The following is a 24783-nucleotide window of genomic DNA, read 5'->3' on the forward strand; positions in this document are numbered from 1 at the left end:
CCTGCTAGTCTCTATATTAGACATCTGCTCCTCTTTCCCAGCACCCCCAGGAGTCCTCAGCTACCATTCTTTCTTGTTAGAGAAGCCCATTTCCTCTCCATTTTTGATCCCTGTACTTGACAGCTAGGGCCAGAGGCCACTTCAGAAGATGCAAGCCCACAGCTAGCCAGATTCACCTAAGCTGCCCACAATGAGAATGTGCTTTTCTAGCCCAAGATGCCAGGTAGGATAATGGCAGTGGGACTCCCCCTGGTGAAAAGCTGCTGCAAGGAAAAGAACTCCAAAGTTACCTTCAGCTCATCACAAGCACATCACCAGTAAAGCCCCCTCTCACCCAACCTGCTCAGACAACAGGTTGTAGCACAGTTCTCAAAGCCAGCAAGGAAACTTAAAAGTTGATTACACAGACCCCAACATAAAACAGGAGAGGCACTCTCCATCCCCCAGGACACCCTACAGAGGTCTGTCAGGGAGATCTGAGTTCCTGAGGACTGGGAGCTGCAGGACACCTGAAGACTCTTAGCTGTCCCTTTGCAGACGGCAAGGTATGCTGGCCAGATCTGCCTTCCCAACCACCAGGGAGCAAACCCAAAATCGTCTACCCACAATCCCAATACCCCTTATGTCTGCCTTAAATACAGCAACGCGCCCTCACACAATGCCTCTGGGCACTGGATTCAATGCGCCTTTCATTAAGTCTGACAAAGATTCACAGAAGCTGGTTTGTAAGGGCTGAGAAATGGTTTGGTACAGTCTTGATTCTCTGTGTGCCAAGAACTCTCTCATCCCTGACAAAGCAGCTGCTGGGCCATCTCATCCTCTCCCTGTGCCTCCCTAGGGACCACTAGAACCAGACCTTGTATGGGCCCAATGCAGACTAACACACAGTTCCAAACTTCACTTTAGACTATCTGGATTTTAAAGAACCATATTTTTTACCTAAAACCTTCCCAATGATTGAGTCCCTGGACTGCCAAGTTCCAACTGCACAGGGTTGCTCCTTGCACAGTATGGGGGAAGAGCACAGTCACTAGGGGCGCAGAGGCAAACAAGGGACTTACTTGTAGGTTTTGGTTCTGTCCAACCAGATGCCGGAGATCAGAGCCCCAACCATCCCCGACAGTATAATGGTGAGTCCAATCCTGCCAGCATTCACCTCCTCCCCCTGTGGCGAGACACACACACACACTCACACAAATGCAGGAGCCAAATCATACCCAACAAGAAGCAAAGTGCAGAGAACACCAAGAGGAAGAGACACCAAAGTTAGTGTCCCATACATGTCTTCTGCTGGTAACACACTAACCAGAACTAGCCTTTGCAAGAACACTTTTGGGCCCACTATGAGCCAATGCAGTGCCCTATTCTGGCCCATGAAGAAAAGTGGTTTGGCACTTCTCTCTGAACCAGACCAGAGAAAAAGGTGAGCACTGGGAGCGTGAACAGACATGTGCAGAGGAGTCAGCATAAACCCTGTGAAGCCTGATGTCTGGTATTAGGATTTGGGCCAGATCGACCAGGAAATATTGGGACCCACTATAAGGCAGCACAGAAGGGAGCCCTCTGGCATGCAGCCCCAGTAGTAAGCTCTACAGTAGCTCAGCTACTGAGGCACCCCAACCTTCTGCCACCAGAGCATGAGTGTGGGCGGCCTCCTAGTACAGATGTCCCAGTAGAAATCACTGTCAGGAACAGGGTGGAGGCTATTGCTGGAAGAATTTCTCAGAAGAAAATGCTGCCATTTAGGGTGTAAAGGAGCTGTCTTCGCTAGAGCTCACCAGCTTTTGCACAAGGTGGTGTAAAGAACTAAAAGAATCATTGCTCTCTTGCCAGCCAGCCACCTCGTGCCAGAGCCAGCCAAAAGTGCTGTGGCATTGCATTTCTTACAGACTCTCCTTTGGCAGCCAGCTCTGGACAACAGCAAGCATCAGAGGGCCATGACGGTTGGATGCACTTACTGGGTAGTGATGGATCACCATGCGGTTCAGCAGAGTGGACAGGGCGTAGAAGCAACCTGTATTCAGACCTGAGAGGGGGATAAAAATGCAGCACATTCAGAGACTGCTACTCTCCTGCTGGGTAGTGAAAGGGTAGAAATGCAGAAAGAGAGAGAGAGAGAGATCTTTGGGAGCAGCAATCCATAACAAGGCTGCCAGTCTCAGGAGAGCCAGCCAGACTGGCTAGACACAGGTTACTCAAAGAAATGCAGACGAAGGACAGCCAGATCTCAGCCTGCAGGAGGAAGCACCCTGCAGTTTCAGGATGGTTCTTACCTGAGCAGCTAAAGGAAGGGCTGTGCATATTTCTGGTACTGAAAGGTCTTGCAAGTCCTTCATAGGGTCTTAGCCCTCCCTCACAGCCAGATCCACCTTTAGCATTGAAGTTTTCTCCTCCCCCCAGCCAAGGTAAAATACTAGAAAAGCACCTGCCTCAGCATCACACCTTTAACAAGGACCTGGGATTCTATTAACACCAGTGCCATTGACCTGTGTGGTTTCCTTCTAGAGAAGAGCCTGATAGCACCCTCCCTGCTGAGAGCCAGTAAAAAACACCCTCTCCAAGCCAAGAAATACCAGAAGGCAAGTAGGAGCAGAGCCAGTGGTGAAGCACAGACAGCACTTCCCCCAGGCACCTGGTGTGTGTGTCTGCATGGGAGAGTCTTGCATTTTAAAAGATATCACTGAAGCCTGAAAAAAAAAAAAAAAAACCCAACTGTGAAAGTAATTGTCTTTCTGAAAGGGAAGTTAGATTAACTGTTAGAGGCATCAGCCACCTGGTGAAGGTTTCTCAGTATCACCCAAGGTGAGAATGGAAACCGTTGGGGTGGTACTGGTCAAGCCCCATTCAGACACTGCTCCAGCTTACAGGCAGCTCTGGTTGAATTAAACGCCTTCCCAAAGGGCACAAAAACCAAGAGCTTTGCTTACAGTAGACAAGAACATCCAGATGGGTGCTGGACCAGCAGTACCACAACGGCTACACTCTCACCTTGGGCAATACTGAGAAACCTCCTCCAGGTGGATGAGGTCTGTAACAGTCAGCACAACTTTCTTCTCAGAAAGTCATTTACATTTGCAGTTAGTTTCTCTTCAAGGCTTCAATGATCCTTATGGGGGAAGGGATAGAGACACAGATTTCACCACTGCAGCTCACACATCTATAGGCTTCATAAGGAGGCACAGGTTTAAAAATTGGCACAGATGCCTGAAATCCTGACAGAACAGATACATGTCGAGTTCCTACTTCCTACTTGTCCTCTTTCAGCTAAAAGCAGAAATATCACAATACATGATACAGAAGTGCAGTCTAGCAGGAAGAGCTTTGACAAAGGAAACAAAACCCTGAGCTCCCCTAACCCTGAAGTCCTTGGTGATCCTGCACCTAGCCCACTCCTCCACTCAGACACTGGACACCCATTGCCCTACACAGCTCGGGAAGCACTCTGAGGAGCCACAAGATTGGCAGCTGGAGGGGACATCACAATTGCTTCACATGCCATCTCTGACACCATTAACCAGAGCTCACTCCACAGCTTCATGGCACAGAGAACAGATGGAAGAATCTTATGCAGATGATCCCAAATAAGCCAATTGCCTGTGAACACTCCCTGCTCCAAAAGCACATGTCAAAAGGTTACAGTAGAGGCTAGTAAGCTGAGTGACTTGCTCTTTAAGCAGGAGGAATCCACCCAATCCTTTCGAAGAGTTACTCGGAAAGGCTAGAAACTCCAGCAGAACCAGCAGCCAGAGCAGGGGGAGAACAATTGAGGATCCCACAGCAAGGAGGTGCCCTTGAAAGCCATCTTTTTGCAACACTTGGCTATGGCAGAACAGCCCACAAGAGCCTCATTCAGCTTCATCCTATCTCCACCTCTGGAGCACCCTGCTCACTAGGAGACAACACAAACTGCAGTGCCAGGACATGGGGGAGTGTAGCAGATCACCACCGTCCCTCTGCCCACTACTGCTTCACTTCAAAGCTGGGCATAAGCATAGACCAGTCATCTGTGTACCCCTACTCTCACCCAGCCAAGAGGACAACAGCCTTGCGGGGACAGCCAGATGCTGCTCTGGTAGCTGATGCTGTCACTAGACCAGCTTCACAGCAGCTCTATGATGCATGTGATTTCCAAGAGAGAGAAGGGCCCCTGCGCCCAAGCTGGGCAGAAAGCAAGGCAGAGTTGGCAGCAACACTTGGCACCAGAGTCAGGTAAAATATTCTAAGAATCAAGACAATGTGCTGAATTTGCATTTGAGAGGGCTGGCAAAAGTTGTAGGCATTTCACATGTCACAGTTGCTCAGCAAAGTTTCTCGGTGAATTACAGCTGTTTGAATGCCAATAAAACAGGCAAGGGCTGTTTCCAATGGGGCAGTGCCCATTTGCCCACAGAGATAAGGAAAAACAGAACTAGTAGCTGGGAGCAGGACATCTGAAGGTCCAGCCCCACCTGATTCATTAGCTAGTTACCATGGTTTGCTTGTAACATACTGTAGAAGAACATCCTTGAGATGTCACCGTGTCTCATCTATTTTACAGAGGCCAGAAAAGGGAAGTTTATTGCCTACAGCTCTAAAAGGAGCCCTTATTAAGCCTCAGACTAGACTGAAGTCTTCTATAGCTAAGCAGCCTATTGCCTACATGCCAGACTATTGGTCTCCCTCTTCTTCACCCTTGTCATCCTCCAGGCCAATGGTTCCTTATGCAGATTGCACTGCTCCATCACCTTTGCAAATGCTGATTCTTTGGGGTTGTCTCATCACTCCCAGCGTTTCCCAGGCTTTCCTGCCCTTTTCCTGCCTACTGCCTCCCAGTAGCAACATGCTTGCCAGTGCAGAGCCCAACCCAATAAACTCAAGAGTTTCTTAATGCCCACTCCATGTTATGCCTCAGCTTTACAGAAGCAATGTCAGCAGCCTTTGAGAAAAGGCTGTCTGAGGGTTTGCCTGAAAACCATAGCCACAGTGCCACCAATGTTTGCAGCACTGCAAGTCTTAGCACAGGAAAAGAGTTGGCAGTTGCTGGTAATATCAAGACCTTAAAGGTCTACAGACCTGTTCTGACCTGGCATCATGTAAGGGCCCCCATTCTTTCTACAGCCAGGGGAGATGAACAAGCAGCAGGTTTCCCCCTCTCTCCCCTGACACACACTATGCTAATAAAAAAAGCTAAGAGAGACTGCAGGTTATCTTTGTGTTAGCTAAGGAGGATGACTCTGTTGCACTCATGTGGCTACAGATGTCTTAAATCTTGGCCAACAAAACTTTTGACTTGAATAGGAAAAAGTGTCCCCATTTTAAAGCCAGACTAGTTAAAAAAAAAAAAGTTTCACTGCATAGTTCCCTCTCTGAGTAACAGTCACTATCTCAAGTCAAGCTGGAGATTGACATGAGGCTGACACAAAGAGAAACAGAATAAATGCACAGACCAGTAGGAAGAGAGACATAATTATGAGCCTCTGAACAGCCTTTCCACATTGTTTATGACTGCCAGAAGGGAATTATCCCAGGCAGGTCAGATTCCAAACATGCTCTTCGTACTGAGAGCCCTCCTCTCTCCTCTACAACTTGTTCACTCGTATTAGAACAAATGCTTTCCACTTTCTTTTCCCGGAAGGGTAAGTGCAAACTGAGCAGATAATATAATCCAACTTTTAGACACAGTCTGCCTGACAGTTTTTTCTGTCTCCACTTTCTGAGAGAACATCATGTACCATAAAAAACAAAAAAAAACCCAAAACAAACAAAAAAAACCCCAACCAAACAAAAAAACCTAGCAGCTGCAATAAAAACCAGCAGAGCTTAAGGGTGATCCAGGAGGGGCATTTCTAGAAGACTACTGGACTGAGAAGGGAGAAGAGATTTCAACAACTTCAAAGACTCTTAGCACCCTCAGCAGGTACAAAGCCACCATCTCACTCTCTCCAACCTGGCTACTCATCCACCAGGTCCTTTAGGTACAGCTGCTGGCAGAACTGCAGAACTTCCAGCACTATTTAACTTTCCTCCTTGAGAGCTTCCACAGCAAGCTGGTAGGAAGTGAGGACAGAACTCCCTGCCAACTAGCTGGCTACAGTATATCCTATTATGCTGCCAGGCATAGACCGCAATGGCCTTTCTGCTAAAGAGGAAAATAATTTTCCATATGACAATTCAGCATCAGGAACAGATTCAATACATCACACTGCCCTCAGAGAAACAGACCAAGACTGCTAAAGAGAAGCAAGCAGCAAACCCAGTGTGCAAGGACAGATGGCAAAATAAGATGTTCTCCAAACCCTCCTTCCATTTGCTTCATAGGGACTGCCAAGGAAGTGACACAGCCTGTACATCTACATGCTCCACATGACCGCCACTGGGATGTCTGGCAGCCATACCCTTGCTTGGGAAATTACTTTTCACTCAGTGCTGCGACTTGCACTCAGACACAGCTCCATGTATTTCTTAGGTAAGCACTTAGATTAGTTCATTGCAGGTAACTAACTGACTAGAAAAAAAGACAACAGCATAAGGAAATCCCCTGAACAGAAAACAGTCCAAGACTGGGAGAACAGTAGTGGAGGCATATTATCCTCTGTGTGCTTCCCTTGCTTTTGTTCTTCCCTAGGCATTTGCTTGTAACCACTGCTGGAGATTACTGGGCTAGAAGGAGTCCTGGTCTGTGGCAGCACAGCTATCCTTATGCTCTCCTAGAAAAACTCAGGCCTGTTACTGCCCCAGCAGAGCACGGAGAGGGAAGGAGGAGCTAAGCATGTCTAGCAGTGATAACTGCAGAGAGGAAAGGCCAGACCTTACCGTAAGTGACCATAAGCAGCAAAAAGTTGCCATTGCGGAGCAGACAGAGGATTGATTGCACGTAGGAATACTCCTCTGTTGGTCTTGACCGGATCAAGGCCTGAGCTCGGCTCGGAGGGTATGGGGGCTTGTCCTTAAAGACTGAAACCAGATACAAAATACACCTGTTTGTAAATGGTGCAATCAGGGAGCCTGAGCACACACTGTGGGTAGAGCCATTTGAGGGACAGCAGAGGGGCTAGTAAAACCAAGTGTACAAAACACACCATTGTCCTTAAGCTTTGATCTCCATGCATGAACTTATCCAGGACCAGGAATGAAGAGGGTTTCTCCAACAATAACGCCTGCCACTGGGAAAACACCTTGCCGTCAATTAGCTTTTTGTGTAGGCGGTGTCTGGCAGCAACAAAAGAGTTCTCAGAACTAATAATGGCTTTGTCTCCAGGAGGGTGGCCAGCCAGCTGTGAAAGTGTTGCATGGAGTTACAAATGCAAAAGTGGAATGGGAAAAGCCAGCTGGCAAAAGTGGCCTGGAGCCCTGCAGTGCCCAGTGCCTAGGGAGCAATGACCTATGCCAGGTTTTATTTCAGTCCCAGCACTTCTTAGGCTGGCCAAGCCATCTGCTGTCCCTAACTAGCATTAAAGTAGCATCCAGAAATCCTGGTCGCAAGTGATACTGCTGTACCAGGTGCTAGACAGCCATTTTTGTACCTTGTCTATTCCCTGCCCCAGATTCTTTAAAGTCTACATGTGATTCAGCCACCAGGCAACATGAACAAGCTGGCAAGAGGAGACTATAAAAAAAAAATTACATGGAGTTCAGCAGACAAGCTCTGCTCTCCAGTGAGCTTCCACTTCACATGTTAAGCAGGCAAATTGCACCTCTGGTGTCCTGCTACTGTCCTTAATGCTTCCTTCTCTCCACTCATAACTGGTTACCTTTTTTTTTCCTGGGAACACCTTGTTCCTGTGATGCCATATAGCCTGCCTCTTTCTCCCTACGCTTAAGAGGTAGTCAGGTCCAAGACATAATCCAAGGCCCAGCACCCTGTTTGCAGGTAAGATGACTGTGAACCTTAGAAGATTTCTGTTGGCTTTTAAAGGACTTACTCATGCCAGGGTTTTATTACGCAGGTGATCAAAGAATGAAATGAACAATTTGGCAGGCTCACTCACAACCTCTTGTACACCCCTCTACACGTGCTGTTCATCAAGGGCTTGAAGCAGCACAATATGGTATTGCATGACCCTGTCAGCTGTGTGCTAGGACACATCCCCAGATAACCTCCCCGGCCCATTTCCTAGCACAAAGGCCCCTCACAGACAGAGGCTGATCTTCTCAGTCCCACCTGTGTACACTCCCACTTCCTTACCTATGACAACCAGGATGAATAGGGCTGTTGCCACGCCTGCAGTTGCGAAGAACATGATGCTGATATGGTAGGCCAGCTTCTCCACATCCTCCACATTGGGAACCAGAACTGGAGGGACCAGAAAGCCCACAGCAATGCCAAGCTAAGCAGGAGAGAGAGGGAACATGCAGAGGTGTGACATGGAACCCCAACACTGCCACCACCCCACAGCTAAGCCCCCTGATGCTCCGTAAGGGCTAACTGAGCCTAATCCAATTTCACAACCAAGGTGAAAATCTTCTTTACCACCCAACAATTAAGAGATAAAAGCCAGCTACCCATTGCAATTAGACCATAAGAAAGGTCCCCCCATTGCACTCACACTGTCAGGATATTCAAGGCAAGGTGTTACAATAGAATTGAGCAGAATAAACACCTGCCTCCATCTAAGTGGAGGTCTTGCTTCCCTTGTCCTCCCCCATGCATGTATGTTCCTGTCCATGCGCACATCCCACTCCTCATCTTGCACCTGCTCCGGTGCTGGCCTGATCACCTGGTAATCCAATCTTGCTCATTAAAAATGGCAGAAAACAAATTGTCAAAACCCACCACAATTCTTTGCTGGGTTAATGAGTTGAACCAATTTATTTTCCAGCCAGGCAAGTGCAAGGGCCGAGACAGAAACCTCCCCACTCCTAATGAGCGAGATATTAATCTGGCTCAGCCACTTTATGACACTGTTTCCTATTGAGACCCCTCCCAAGACAAGACTCACCCTATGACTGCTAGGAGAACCTAGAAAAACATCAAGGTTGAGAGTGGAGGAAGTGCTGACAGCACATATCCTAAACATTGAGGTTGTGTGATGGGGCTTGACAACTGCCCCTGGATAAAATGCTTGGCTATGAAGGGCTGCAAGAAGCAGCCCCTGCATCGCTGGCCTCTACTGTGCCAAGAGCCCCACATGTCCAGCTGACGAGCTCCTGCAGTGGCAGCACATATTTTAGTGAGAATATCAGGGCTTTTAACTCCACAGCTATTTCTCCAGGACAGCAACAAGGAGCTGTAGCAGCACAGGCTTTGCCAAACTGGTAAGTGGGACTGAAAGTGGCACAGACCTTCAGTGCCACCCTCAAATGGGAGAGAGAAGAGAAGAAATAACTGCTTTGGTGCTTAGGAGCACACTCTTCTTTTCATGAAGTGGGAACCAAAGTGCACTCAGCACATTCATGAGCACTCTAAACACAAGAGGAGCCTACGAAAGCCACTTCCCCCCCCCCCCCCTTTGTGTTTCACTGTTTGTGGCTGCATTTCAGTCACCATTTGGTTCCCAAGCACTGTGTGTTTACCTGTTCCCCTGGCCCTTCCCAGTACCTGCAGCCCTCTCAGACATCAGAAAAAGAGCCATGCTCAAGTTCAGCTCTTGCTTGCTCTCTCAAGGCTCTGCACACCCACCCATTTGGGGCAAAAGCAATGTTTTGTTTAGCAACACCCTCATTTTTGCTATTTCCTGATTTAAGCCTGTGTTTGCTGTTGTGGACAGTGACAAGGAACACACAAGAGCCTCCAGTAGATGGAAGGAGTGAGAAAGCACCCAAGAAAGAGACATGCCAGGTGGCCACGCAGCTCTCATCCTTGCTTGAAACAGAGATTTCCAATCTCTTTTGCAGGCATGTACCATTTTGCCTGGAGACAGAAAAGTGCTAACAGTACCAGAACAGTGCTAGCTGAACCAATACAGACTAGCAGCATAAAAAAAATCCCACCCCCAGTGGTTATTTATGCTACACCAATACAGCCTCTATAGAGCCACTGCTCTCATCACACTAAGAGGCAGGAGTATGCAAAACACGGAGATGAGGATACAGTCAGATTAAGCCCGTTGCATTTACTGTTTCCTTATAGGAAACAATGGATCAATAGGAATCAATTAGCATCACCATGACCCGTTGTCCCAGGATAATGGGCTGGAGAGGATAGTGTTTTATGCCTTAGTGATGAATGAACAGCAGGAAGACAGCACCACTAGCCAACTGCTGCCCTACAGAAGGATTCTGCAGTGCTCAATGTCTTCATAGTCCCTAGAAAGAGTCTAAGTATGGAAAGCAAGGACTAAGAAAGGCAAGGACTATGCTGCTCATAAACCACATCCAAGCATGACAGCATACAGAGCAGAACAACCCAGGAGCCCTGTAACCCAGGCATTAGCTCAGACACATTGCCTGGGCTGCCTTCTTGCAAAAACTCCTTGTGCTTTCTGCATGCTTTCTCTGTCACATCTCCATGTTTCTGGGATGCTGATGAACTCATTTTGGAAGACCCACTCATGGGCCAGGATCAAGATCACAGAACAAATACACTTCAAGTGCTATATCTGGTAGTTGGGATAAAAATCAGCTTGCGCCATCCAGCCCCAGAAAACTCTCTACAAACTCCCTCCTCCTCCATCCAGCTGGGGGATTTTTGAGACAGGAAGAATGCTTATGTTTCAAACAGAGCTATCTGCTAGGTTCAGACACCCTATTTAGCTTACAAACAAGTAACTTTCAACCATGTCTGGCCAAATTTCTGCTGTGTCAAACAATGCACTCCACTGGGACCTCGAATAGCCTGGGTCAGGATCAGCAACAGGCATCTGTGCCAGACTTCATTTCTTGGTGCTGGGACATCACAGGGAGCTGGTGGGATGAGTCACCAAGAGATTACAGGTGTGCCCCACTGCTTCAGGGCACTGTCAGGAATGAGAACATTCGGGTGTTGGTCAAAAGGACTGAAGACAGACACAAATTGTGCTGTCCCAGATAGCAAGTCAAGGACTGAAAGAGTTTAGGAGGAAAATTAAGAGACCATTAGGAAGGTTAAACGTTCCTAACACCCACCCAGCACAGGCAATCTCTGACACAGGACTAAACTTGCCAGAGCTCAACTTTGTTCAGCCATGGCCTATCCCCAGCCTCTCGTCACAGCGAGTCAGGTCTGCTCTCCTCCTCTGCACTGCCCGCTGACCCCTGAGACTCACTGACTAACAGCGAGCACAACTATCAGCTGGCTTAGAGGCTTCAACCTCTGATCTTTATTAAATTGCACACCTCCCCCTTTTCTGCACAAGGGAAACAAGCCTGCAGCTGCACAGAAGAGTGCACAGAAAAGGCAACTGCACCAAACAGATGCTCAGAGATCGCTCCTAGAGGGCAGAAGCCTGTTTGTCTCTGCAGCACATTTATTTTGCCTTGCTTGTGACCAAAGTGCAGGCCTGTGGCTCTGGCGTGCCTGCGCAGCCCAGGACACAGCCACACTGGGCTTCACTCCTTAGCATTCCCAAGGGTTCAAGCTTCAAGGAAAAGACTCTCAACATTGCGCCTTTCCATTTGAGGGAAGAGTCCTGCTAGCTCTTATATATCAGGTCTCATGTGTGCCCCTCCACCCTTTACCAAATAAGGTCTGTAAGCACCTGCCTGGAAATTGATCCTTTGTCTTATCACCATTTCATTCTTGGAAGAACTGGGCTGGATTCCTGCCCTAGGTGCTTCTTGGCTTCCCACTCTCTGCAATCATGTGCTACTGAATGAGCTGCAATCACGAGCCGCTGAACCATAGCAAAACAAGAACAGGAAAGGAGGAGAGATCCATGCTTTATTCTGACCTCTGACACAAGTTTCTCCAGGCCCACAGTCAAGATTCACTCTTTTCAGGTCTCCCTCTAGCTTCTCCTTCCAGAAAAAGGATCTATCTGATGTACCTAGCAGAGAGAGTATTGAGAATCTGTTTTGCAAATTGTTCAGAAATACTTTACTAGGAAGTCCTATACTCATCACTTACCCAATGGGACACAGACTTATTCAGCTTTCTTGGACACTGCTGTTGTCTTTTCAGAAGACCTAAACAATTTTTCTAAATGTAGATGGATGTTTTGTCTTCTTTTCTGCTCCCAAAAAAGGAACCACTTCTATTCATTAGGAGTTTGTTAAACCTTTGCAAAGGACTAGGTGGTAGAAGAGGAAACAAACTCCCAGCAAACATATAAAATGTAGCTCCTATTGCTACTTCAGAGCAACTGATGGTACTATTCCTATGAAGATGAGGCCCCTTGACTCCACTAAAACTGAAGATTTCCTGGAGGATACTTACAGACCCTGGCTTATTCATAAAATTTTTAGCAACAAAGACAAGCTCTCAACAACTCAATGAGTACTATACAGCACATACTTGACCTTTCACAAGGAGATTTTTAGCCTGGTTCTCAGCAAGCCAGTGCCCACACCACCATCAGCCCAACAGACAACACTGTAACCAGTTAACCGGAAAATTTAAAGATGCCTTAGCAAGTGAAAAATAACTTTTCTCCCTCCTCCACACCTCTTACATCAGGGATGGGAAAATAAAGCAATTTAAAAACAAGGTTGGTTCTGCAACAGTCTGTGCTACCCTCCTTACAGAGACCATCAGTCATTAGGGTTCGTAGTGTAGTCCCTCTCACCAGCATACAAATTAGTATCTCCAACCTTTGTGCAGGCAGAAAGGTCTCCAAGACTTATATAGATAGGCTCTAATTCCCAAAATTTGGCACATCATTCACACCCAAAATACACAACACTGTCCTGATTTCTGAGAATCTCTGCTCAGGAACCATGCTGCTGGCACCTTATTTAAGAAGGCTTTGGGGTAATTTTTAGAGAGAATATGAGGTAAGTCAACAACTACAGCAGAGTGCACTGTTCAGATGACTTATTCTTTAAAGACTGGTAAAGGATAGAAGATTCCCCTTTTGACCAGTTGACCAGTCCCAACAACAACATCATATTCAAGATTCAAGTGTATACAAGAACAGGCAATAAAACCAAGAGCCGATGGCTAATAAGATGGTATAAATGTACCTGAAGTCCTGAAATGGAAAATGGGATGTCTAATTTAAGTTTAGCTGTCTGTATACTAAGTCTGCTGAAGGAAGTTAATCAGTGCAGTATCAGCATAAAATTTGAATGATTGATGGAGGAGTAGGTCTCCACCTTAAAGAAAACTTAAGAGTCAGCAACAGGAATAAAGAAGCCCTATAAAATTCCGTAAGTAAGCACAAACATTGACACAAGAGACCACCAAACCCAGAAGGTCAATTAAAGTGTTAAAAGACAGAAAGAGAGAGATGCTGCAAAGGCAGAAAAAATACAACAGTGAGAAATTTTGACAATGCCCTTGCAGACTAAATAAGTGTCATGTCAGGGATGATGCAGAGACTGCATTTTTTGATTCCATAAATACTCTTTTCTAAGGAGAACCTATAAGAGGCAGCACAATTTGTGATTTAGACCTAGAGCAGCACAGTGTGACCACAATCAATATTACAGAATGGTTCTGCACTGCACTCAAATTCAGCTTCCTTGCAGCAGCAACAAAATAAAACCCACCCTCCAAAGCACTATGAAAATATTTAACTTGCAAAAGATGCCTAAAAGGAAAGAAGCTTGTTAAAAGGAAATTAAAAAGAAAAGCCAAGAAATTAAATGCTTGCAAGTGGCACGAAGACTGTGTAAAGACATCACATCAGAGGCTCAGTGTAAGCCTAGAGAATATTAGCAAAATATTTTAGAACAGAATAAAGGAACCACAGTTAAGTAAGTTAAAAAAAAAAAAAAAAAAACAAAAAAAAACAAAAAAAAAAAAAAAAAAAAAAAAAAACAAAAAAAACAACAACAACAACACACCAAACCAAAATAACCAACCACCACCCAATGCAAAAACTGGACATTACTCTTTCAAGCAAAGGACAGGACAGCAAACTAGACCAAGCTAAAGACCATAAGTAGGCCAAAAAAAGACTCTGGAACAACTTTACAAACCAAGTCAAAACTCTTCAAACACAGCAAAATCAGGAAGCCCACCAGAAAGTCTGTAGGACCAAAAGATGATCACTGTGGAACAAGAACATTTGAGAAAGAGGGAGAGCTAAATGAAGTCTTGCACCAGTGTTCACAAAATAATATTTATGGGAGGTCTCCACATCAACAGAACCTTTTCACATGGCAAAAACCTAAGGCATTATCAGTGGAAGACCTTAATGAATTTACTTCAACTAATTTCTTCTATGAGGTGTCAGGACCACATGGTATTCATCCAGGAGTTCAAAAGAACAAGTCAACAGAAAACCCACACTACTTGCACACAAACACACCAAACTTCTAACTCTGCTCTGTTACCAAATCCTCAAATCAGGAATGGAGGAAGGGAAAAGCTATGTGAATTTTTAAGAGGCCTGGCACAGGCAGGAGTCCCAGAAAACCCCAGGGCCAGCAGCCTGATGGTTTGGCCAAATGGGCAGAAACTGTAACAATCAATCAAAAGATTGAAGTTTACATGTTGATAAACACCAATACAACAGGTTTTTCAGACATTATGATTTCAATACAATCTCAGCAAGTTCCCAAGCCAAGATTTTGGAGAGTTAGGAGGATATATTCCTTTTTTTACTGTCTTTCCCTTAGCACTTACCACTGACTGGCCTGGGGCTGCCTTACAAATTTGGCCTGACCTAGGCCAGATGATCCTCTGTTCTGAGGCATTGTACCTTTCCAAAGGAAAGGCTTTTGGGAAACAAACCAAAACAAAACAAAATAAAAAAATCAAGGCCTTCACCTGCTCTCAGCAAAGAGAGCTCATTGCATTTGTCAACACACCACTCAAGCTACTCTACCTTTCCACTCCCAGACAAGTGACTTTTAACAGGGCCCACACTCATTTTGATCTGGGCATCGATCTTTCACCCACACCTCAGATCAGCCTGGAGAACAGAAATAGGAGAATCTAGCTACCCACTGCAGACCTCTCATTGAGAGATGTTTGTGAAACTCTATCAAATGCAATGTTTTAAAGCATGAATAAAACAAACACTTCATCTGTGCCAGAGACTTCCCTCCTGGCAGACCTACACTGAGTCACCCACACAATGCCACTGCCAGAAACCTTCTGAGGGTCACAACAACCCAGTTCCCTCCAGGACCACCCCTCCATTTCTAACGGAGCGTCCTCCACTGCCTCCAAAAGCAGGGGAGCAGGAAAGATCCGTGTAACTGCTGGGGATATGCAGTACCAGTCTTGAATCATTTACTTGCAATGCACAGCACTACCTCTAACGCTTAACATCTACATTAACCAAGGAACATGGAGATGAGGAATCCTCTAGAAAACCAGAAGGACTACCAGGCTTTGGAATAAAATGACTCATACTTCAATTGTTTTAACAAGTCAGTCCTGCAGTACACACTAATTTACCTCTTTTCTGACACATATGTTTAAGCCTGTAGGGCTTCACATTTTCAAGATGTTCTTCCCCAGACGCAACAGTAGAAATGGTTTTGGGTTTCTGGATTTGGTTTGTTGGGTTTTTTTTAAAAATTATACTTCATTCTAATACAAGTGGCTTCAGGTACTGAGAACTTAAAACAAATCTTGTGAGATTTCCCAAGTGAATGATAACTGACCCAACAATATTATCACCAAGGAAGCCAAGGTTCTTGGTACAAAGTCAACAAAGCAAGCCTGCACACAGCAACTGTTGTTCTTCTAGAAACTTCCACCTCCGATAACAACCACAACAACAGATTGTCTCTCCAAAAATCTTACAGACAAAACACACAAGCCAAGTACAGCAACATCCGTGCTGTTTAGTAACAGATGAGACTAGATCAGGATGTCATGTGTCCCACACTAGTAGTGCAAATCAGTGCAAAGATGCCGAACGTAACTGGTAGTGGCAAAAGGACACATCTGACAGGTGAGAGGAGGGGGAAGTTGCAGTTTGCTGGATCTGAACAATGTGCCTCTTGTTGCAGTAGGAAAGCCCTTATGAAGGGGAACAGAAAGGCTCTCCTTCTCACTACATCGCTTTTACTCGTATGAGAGGGGAACTTTGAACCAAGCTCAATACACACAGGACCCATATCAGAAGCCTCTCCAACAGTTCTGCCAACATAACTAAAGGCATCAGACCCGCATCTCCATTCACCCAGGGAACCACTTTGAGGAGGTACCTTTACAAAACCCAGGACAATGCAGCCTCTTCCTCTACTTTTGTTTGTGTGTCAAAGCTCTGCCTTGCGGTGCCCCCTCCTTTTCTAACTACAGGTGCCTCCCACGCTATCACCATGACGTTTCACAGGAGCAGCTAAACTTTCTGACCCTACAGTTCATGTATCGCAATCTGCAGAGAGCAGACAGCCACCCCCTTCTCACACCCTGTGACTCCTACTGCACATTGGCTTCCCAGTCCTTTACTATCAGCGCAGGTCCCAGCTGCCTTTCTATACAAAAGCTACAGTAGAATTGAAAATACCCAACTGAAGAGCTGTGTAAATCAGAAGCTGCCAGTTCCTACCCAGTATACTTTTGTCTGGATTGCTGTCCCGAATATGCTTCTTCCATACCACTGACAGCAAAACTAAAGGAGTCTGTTGAAATCCAGATAGTCAGGAAGTCAACATATGTGAACATTTGCAAACCACAGCTTAGTCACCTTCCTTGCAGTGTTTTAAGAAGCAGAAAGGATGCAAGTTGTAAAAGGAAAAACTGTAATCAGGCCTTGTGACAAGATAAGATAGGGCTTAGGCTCTTTTTTACTCTCCCACTGATGAGAGAGACAATGTATTTTTTCAGACTGCACTTGCACAACCAAAGCTCTTCTGGAAGCAAAGCAAATACCCTTCCTCATCACACTTCTGCTTCTGTGGCATCATCTGATACTGCTTAATATGATGCAATGCTGTATGATGAAGTCTACTTCTCTATGCAAGTCATTCAGGGCCTCCCAGCCTTGAATGCACCTTCCCCCAGTTTAATGGGAAAGAAACACAACACAGCAAAACAGCAGTAGGTAAGAGAGAGTAAAGCTGAAGAGGGGTTTCAGCTCTGACAGCTATCTCAGCAGCTGCTGGAATCTGCAGTCAGGATATAATACTTTGGTCAAGGACCTACTACAGCCACCTAACATAGCCAGCCCTGGGGGATCCTGCAGGGCAAGTGCTGAGGGTGCCATAGGGCAGCCCCTCCCAGCAAAAACACTGCAGTCATTCATTTAACTCCCATGCAGCTTCCACAGATGATAACCCAAAAGCCAACCGCTTCTGCAAGGGAGAAGGGTCAGCTGCCTTTGGTGCATGGCTGGGAAGGGACCACCAGATGAAATGGGTAGAAAAAGTTCATTTCAGGCTGTAGTGTCCATTTATAGAAACTTAGGCATTCCTGGGAAAGCCACATTGCTATTTGGTCAGCACGCCCTCCCACACTGAGCCACATCCAGGGCCTTGAAGAGTTGGCCACATTGCACTCCTTGTGATCCAAGTGCTCTGATCCACCCTGCCCTTTTTTACCGGGGGAGAAAGGAGCCAGGGCTGGAGAATGTCAACCATTAACCACTGTGACTACCAGGTCCTCTTGGTTCCTTGCTAAAATCTTCTCTATTCTAATAGCTAAAACCCTGGGAGATACAGGGCCACGCTACAGAGGGATGTGAGGGAGACCACCACCTGCCCCTATTTCTAACAGGGATCAAATCTCATCTGAAGAGATGGGGAGCCTCCAGTAGGGACAGAACAGCCAGAGAGATCTAGAAGTCCACCTGAAGACAGGAATTCCACAGGATGGGCTCCATTTTCACAACACTTAGACTTTCAGATGCTGCCTTCCCTGAAGGGCAAAAGGTACAGAACAGAGTTCTGCATCAAACAGCATCAAACAGCAGCACATGCTCAGCACAAACAGTGCTGCAGGCTCACCAGCACAAAAGCAATGGCCATTCAGATGTTGTAGACCCAATTGTTTGGCAACACCCACCCACCCACTACCCCATGCAGACTCTTTCCCCCAATTCAGAACAAGAAGAAAGGACCTACCAGGAGAGAGAGCAAGCATTTGCCTGAATTTCATTCACAGCTTATCATCCAGTTTGTCCACTTCAAAAGCCATCACCTAATCACTGCTAGACTGGCACTCCCAGCAGTCTGCAGATAGCACCTAAAAGCTCTGCCTCAGGCCATTTCTGTTACAGAAGCCCTAAATCTTTGAAGTCACATGCCAGGTACATCAGCACAAGGACAGACCCCACCTGAAGATTAGCAAGGTGCTGCATCATTTTTCCCCAGAGGCAGAGATTAATGCAAAGCTGAATTTTTCTTTTCTCCCAAACCGCATCAACACCTTTTACCAACCCCTTCTAAAAAATGAGGCGGCAAAATTACAGCAGAAACCACTGTCTAACGAGCCCGCATCCTTACTCTCAAGCCCATCAGCTGCTTTTTTCTTTTCATCAGAATGGCAAGAGCCAGGAACAAGGTCTATTTCAATCAAAAAAAAAGTGACAATATTTGTGGCAAAGCAATACAAAGTCACAAACACAAATGTTCTTTCATTGCCCCTATGCAACACAGTTACACAATTATCCGCGTACTGCCCATGTGCCTTGCCCATCAAGTGACAACAGGAAGATACAGCAGTAAGAGATATGCCTAAAACCAACATGCCTGAAGAGGCGTGGCCCAAGCACAGCAATCCAGCACACGCCATGGCAGCTGAAGCAGAGAGCTGGTACCTGGCCACCACGCTCCAGCTTATAAATCTCACAAAGCCGTGAGAATTTAACTCATTACCTAAACATCCCCACCACTGTGTTAGTTCTGTCATGCCACAGCACCATGTTTCCTCATCCCCAAAAGACAGCAGAGCAAGTATGTTAAAGGAAGAGGCAAGGCCTGCTGCTCCAGAAAGCACATACACCTGCAAATGCTAGTGTCTCAGGAGAGCATTTCTTCCTGCTGTGGTCCTGTCACCAGAAAGAATGAGAGGACGGTCTCCTTCCGACATAGAAATCAGAAGCCCGTTTGCTGTAACCTGTCGGGTCTGAACCACGGCCCCAAATAGGGAACAGGCTGATGAATCAATACACCAAAATGCAACCAGCACAGCCTTACACAAGCCACTCTCTCCCACCCACCTCTTGTCCATGGGACTTCGCGTAGATATCCAGCACCAAGCTCCTCCAAAAGTGACACTGCTGATGACGTAGCAGGCACGCTACTCCTGATGGCTGTATTTCAGAAGCATGTCAGACAAATTCCTCCCAATATTCAAACAGATCTGAAGGACATTAGTGAACTCTGCAAAACACTTCTGCTTCCTTAGCAATGGTATGCTAATAGTATTTTAATAACACTAATATTTTAATGCCAAAGTATCCAACATGCAAATAAACACCATTCTACACCTCCCCATACATGCATTTGCAGGGACAGGGAAAAAGAATGGAAAAACCTATGCATCTCCCTGTTAAAATGGGGAAAAGTAAAAAAAGTCATGAAAACCAGCAGTGGGTAAATAAGGGAATGTGATCACCTCCTCCGCAGGTGTCCACACTCTTCTGGAAGCTCTCCAGCATTGATTCAAGAGTGCTCAATCTAACCCTTCTTTGCACTTCAGATACCACAGCCAACACGTGATCAGAAACAAGTGAGGAGAATCTGATACTCTACTAGGGTTTCTTTGTTTGTTTTTTAAAAGATATTTAATACCCAGTCTGACTGATTTAATGATTTACTTTTCAGGGCTAACTTTGAAACTGAAGGTTACCACCACTCAGCAAGCAGCAGCAGCATCCTGAGCAGACATCACCCCGGCAGACCTCAATGAAGCAGCAGGCAGGGCTCTCCTCAGGACAGCGCTGCTTAAGTGCTGTCTAAGGCCAAGACGGTAGGAGTAGAAAGAGGGCAGGTATATCAAAAAAAGCAGCAGTGACACTGCTGCACTCCTCCATGTAGTTGGTTGCAATTCTTGATGGAGAGGGACATCAGTGTTTAGCATTCAATAATAATAGTCGTGCTAACAAGTCATGACAGAGTTTTCCACCTTGAGGATCTGTAACTAAGTGACGTGGCAAGGAAAGGAAAACCATACAGTTTTGTAGAGGAATGAGCATAGGGAATAATTTGCCATGCTGGCATACTGCAATTACAAACCCACTGTATTATACCCTTTGCTAACACTCCCTAACACACAGTCTTTAACTGCAGAGCCAGGAAAAAAGGATGCCTTTATTTCTTCCCCCTGCCCACCATCACCAGTAAACAAAATAGCTACTTTTCATTCACTGTGATTATGCACCTCAGGACCCTTGACTAAGGGAATTAATAGGTCCTTCCTACGGAGTACGCCCTGCCTTTAGTCATTGCCATTTCTGACTTCTCCCATTCTCTAAAAGGAAAGTCTGGGCTTACAAAGCAAAGGCTATGTACTGAACTGAGGTCTCATTGCCATGTCAGTTCAATCTCCAGAGCAGTGTGGAGCTCCAAAAGCATAGCCAAAGTTTGCTTTTCACAACCGTTACACTAACCCCCTCCATTTAGGACGATGAGGATGCCACACACATAGCATAGGCTGAAACCCACACTGTTTGGATCTGTTATGCACATTGTTGAGTAACTCCACCTGAATAATTAAAAAAAGTCTGACAGCAAAATGCTCAGTTACTTATTTACTCCTAAATCAGCAGAGTGCTCATGCCAAGTTAAATGCCTTCCACTCTGAAGATTCACGTAAAACACATAAAAACCAGCCCACTAGCCTGGGTGATAAGAGCAAAGAGGAAAGCTTAGATTCACTCAGAGAAAGATAAGTATGTTTTCTCTTTCCAGAGTCTCCTTAATTCCCTAGCGCTCTTCCACAAACTTCAGTTCCCCAAATACCATCTCTGAGCATTCACTCTTTTTGCCTCAGGAGTATCTAAATAAATACAGAAACCCAGGAATGTGGGGAAAGGAGACCTCAAGCTCACAGCACACAAAGTTACCTGTGAGGAAGAACCATGCATTAGAAACCAGCTGAATTGCAAACCATTCAAATCTGAATAGCAGCCACCCACAGGCTGAATCAAAGATGGCCCAGGGTGGTGTAGAGAGTCACGTGTAGCAGAGTACATTGGATCTCAAAGCAAGGGACACAGGTCCAGCCTAGTAGCTAATGCCAGGTTCCAATTCCCTCTTCTTGGTGTCAGTGTTGCAGAGCCACACTCACTTCGCTTATGCCATGTTGCGTCAGTATTGGCCTATCTGCTTCATGCAACAGGGATGAGTGAGTGTTCCGGTGCAAGGGTCAAGAAGCTACTTCCCTGATCCTTCCAAAGCTGTGGAAAAACTTATCTCCTCTGAGCACCAGCTGACTATCAGAAAAGACTGTCACAGCTTGAGGAAGTGTGAGTCACTGGCCTCCTTGACCCACCTTGTTACAAGAGTGCTCAGGGAGCTTACCTCGACGCCCTAGCTTGACGGAAGGTTTGTTTCTTTTCAAAGCAACTGCTGGTAGAAACTCTGTACCTACTTTTTAAGAGGTGTGAAAAGTGCTAAAGTAATTTTCCTCCAGGGCTCAGTGGCAAGTACCCTCTTCAGTATACAGCTAATCTCCTTTGTCCCATCTAGTTGTCAGCAGGAGGAAGATATTGCAATGTCAAGTCCAGATGCAACTGCAGATCTGAGGTTTGCAGGACACTGCCTAAAGCACATCTCTCAGCACTGCACAGTCCCCTCCAGCCCATCCACGGTTCTACCGAATCACACCCCTGGACTAGAGATTCGCAAACGCGAGAGTAGGAGGGCACTGGAGAAGCCTCCCGAGTCCAAACACCTCTCAAAGCCAGACTTGTCCCCAACCCCCACGCTGTCTCCAACTTTGTAGACTTGGGTCCCACCTGCCTTTGCCACCACCACCGGCCCACAGCCCAACCCCAGCCGTGTCCCTCCAGGTACCAGCTGCATTTCCCGGGGGAAATTTCGCGTAACTGCCTCTTATCCCTGCTGCTGCCCTCCAGGCCCTGCGCATCTTTTCCCCCTCCCTGGTTTGCCCCCTTAGCACTCCCAGTCCCTGGCCAGGCAGGTGACGGCCCACCCCACCTGCCCGGCCAGGCAGGGGACAGCCGCCCATTACCTGGTTCCCAAAGACAGCAACGGAGCAGGCGGTGGAGACCTCACGGGGGCCGAACCAGACAGAGGCGATGCGCGAGGGCATGCCCAGGATGAAGACCTGGGCCAGGGAGCAGATGACCTGCCCCAGGACGGTGATGGGGAAGAGGTGCGGCTTCAGGCTGCCCAGCTTCACCCAGGCGCCCAGGGCGTTGAGGGCCGAGCCGGCCAGGGCGATGAGGCGCAGGCCCCTCTTGTCCAGCAGCCAGGCGACGGGGAAGAGCAGAGGGATGTAGGTGACCATGTAGCTCATGGAGAGCCAGTCGATGGCGAAGGCGCTCACGCCGTAGAAGCGCACGAAGACGTTGTTGATGCTGCCGTACTGGATCCACTGGAAGGCGTTGCATAGGGAGTAGCTGCTGAAGAGCAGCACCACGGCCCAGCGACGCCGGGACAGCCGCACCTCGGCGGCGGCGGCGGCGGCAGCAGCAGCAGCGGCGGCGGCAGCGGCCTCCCCCGCCGCCGCCAGCCCCAGCGCCCCGGCAGGCTCCTGCTGCACCATGCCGGCAGCGGGGACCGCCCGGCCCGGCTCGGCTCGGCTCGGCCCGGCCCGGCCCGGCCCGGCCCGGCCCCGCTCCGCCCCCCGCCGGCACCCACCTGGCCGAGAAACCCCACCCGGCCGCCCCCGCCGATCTCACTGGCTGCCGCCGCGCGGGGAGGAGGGGCCGCCGCCCCCGCCCCGCCCTCCGCCCCGCCCCGCCGCAGGGGCGGGAAGGGCGTCTCGCTGCCCGCGGCGGGGGGGGGGGGACGGGACACGGCCGGCCGGCCGGCGGGCGGGCGGGCCCGCCGAGGGGGCTGTGGAGCGGTAGCCGCGGAGCGGGCCCTGCAGAAGCGCTGCCTGCGCCACAGCAGAGTGGCCGCGACGCCCTCCCCACGGCCGCCACCAGGCTGCCATTTCCCGGCCCCGCCTTAAGAAGGGCCCGGTGCCGGAGAGACTTCAGTCGTCAGTGCACGAACCGAAGCGACGAGCAGGACGTGGACTGACCCAGAACTGTGTCCTGGGGGGAGGCCGCGGGCGGGCGGGCGGGCGGTGCCTGACCCAGCCAGAAATGCCAGGCTGGGCACCTGGAGGATGAAGCGGTTTGGGGGTTCATTTGGGTTGGCTCCCGATGCTTTTTTTCATGACGTGGCTCGCTACGAAGTGAAAACATCCAGTGAAGTCAAAACATCTCAATGTGACTGAAGGAAAAGACCCAAAAGCGATGTTTGTTTTCATCCTCATGGGGAACTCGCAGTTAATGAGTCAGCTCTTGTTTTCCAATTCCTTTAGCAACACGCCACTCCGACAGATTCCTGCCTGGAGATCGCTTATGATCTACAGTTCATTTAATTAACATCGTCTTACGCGAATTGTACAAACGTTACTCAGCGCAAGCTTTAAAACGTGGACTTGGTTGCATGCTACTGTTGTTCAGCTCTCTTCCAGCATTAAACACACAGCTCAAAGTTCACTTGGACAAATGGGAGCGATGACCTGTCTTTAGGATGTTGTATTCCTGAAACAAAGACTTGGATCAGAGAATGAAAAAGTGACGTTTCTCTGGCTTGTATTTACTTTGTGGAACGCTGTCAGAGGTTGCTGGCGCTGTCCTCCAAGTTATCCACCTGACTACTGCCAGGAGCAAAGGCAGACACTAAGCTTTGGTGCATTGATGTTCTTATTTCCCATGCCAGAAAAAAAAAAAAAAAAAAAACCAAACCAAAAACGAAACCTCTGGACAAATTATTCCAAGGAGAGCAAATGTCACCTTAAGTGGTTCTTGCTGTGTATCCTCACAGAGCTCACTTCTTGCCACCTGCTTAGGTTTCCCACTCCCAGCAGAGTGGCCAGGCACTGGAGGCAACACAGCTGGAGACAAGCAAAGCCAGTGCAGCCTTTCCTACGTGGTCTGCTGAAAGCACCACAGAGCAGAGCTGCAAACCTTCCTACTCTCCCTCTCCTCCACCCACAGCTTTGCCAGGGAGCCGCCAGCTTCACCTGGGATGCTCCTTACCATGGTACAACATAACCATAATGTAGCCCTTTTACATAATAAACAAGAAAGCCTAATGCAGAAGCAAGAGCCAGAGAAAAGGTTTTCAGTCCCATTTATTATTAGGTTAGGCACCCAAAGTTACTCCAAGCTCTGTACTGAGACAACAGAAAGAACAGAGGAATTTGTTCTAATAAATTTGTAATTTAAATGTATCAGGAATGCAATGAGTGATAGTGGTGCGGAGAGTGCAGAGGTGAAATGGAGCAGGAAAAGGACTGTCATGGTCCGACTGCTGCTTAGTCTGAGAACTCTGAGGATATAACAGTAAAATAGTACAGAAAATTAACTTTCAGGTTCATCAGATTTGAAAAGGTCTTTACAAAATTCACCACAATATTATAAAGAAATCAAAGTTACACAGAGGTAATCACAATCATTGATTAAAGAGCAGTCGAAAAGCAAAGATCAAGAAAAAAAATGAACAGGCAATTTTTAGCATGGCAAACGGGGTTTGCTCAGAGGAGTGTCATATATTAATAATCCCAAAAGCAGAACAAGGAGCAAAATTTGCAGATGGTAAGACATTATTTTAAGTTACTCAAGACTAACTTAAATATGTCATCTACATGTTGTATTTAGGTCTGTATGACTTTAGGACTGTAACTTTAGCTATCTG

General features: G+C 47.4%; 1 protein-coding gene across 2 annotated transcripts in view; it reads right to left on the minus strand.

Annotated features, from left to right (window-relative positions):
* FLVCR2 (FLVCR heme transporter 2) overlaps positions 1-22633 on the minus strand; it is a 44102-nt gene extending 21469 nt beyond the window's left edge. Inside the window, exons 1-5 of one of the 2 annotated variants that reach the window (XM_049825459.1) lie at positions 22097-22633; positions 8165-8306; positions 6793-6933; positions 1959-2026; positions 1062-1165 (exon numbers count right to left, since the gene is read on the minus strand). In XM_049825459.1, the coding sequence (XP_049681416.1) occupies positions 1062-1165; positions 1959-2026; positions 6793-6933; positions 8165-8306; positions 22097-22633 (992 nt within the window). The remainder of the gene's footprint in view (positions 1-1061; positions 1166-1958; positions 2027-6792; positions 6934-8164; positions 8307-22096) is intronic. The other variant, XM_049825460.1, reaches the window with a different exon arrangement.
* Between the last annotated feature and the right edge of the window lie 2150 nt (positions 22634-24783).

This window comes from Accipiter gentilis, chromosome 22, assembly GCF_929443795.1.
Source record: "Accipiter gentilis chromosome 22, bAccGen1.1, whole genome shotgun sequence".
Lineage (NCBI taxonomy): Eukaryota > Metazoa > Chordata > Aves > Accipitriformes > Accipitridae > Astur > Astur gentilis.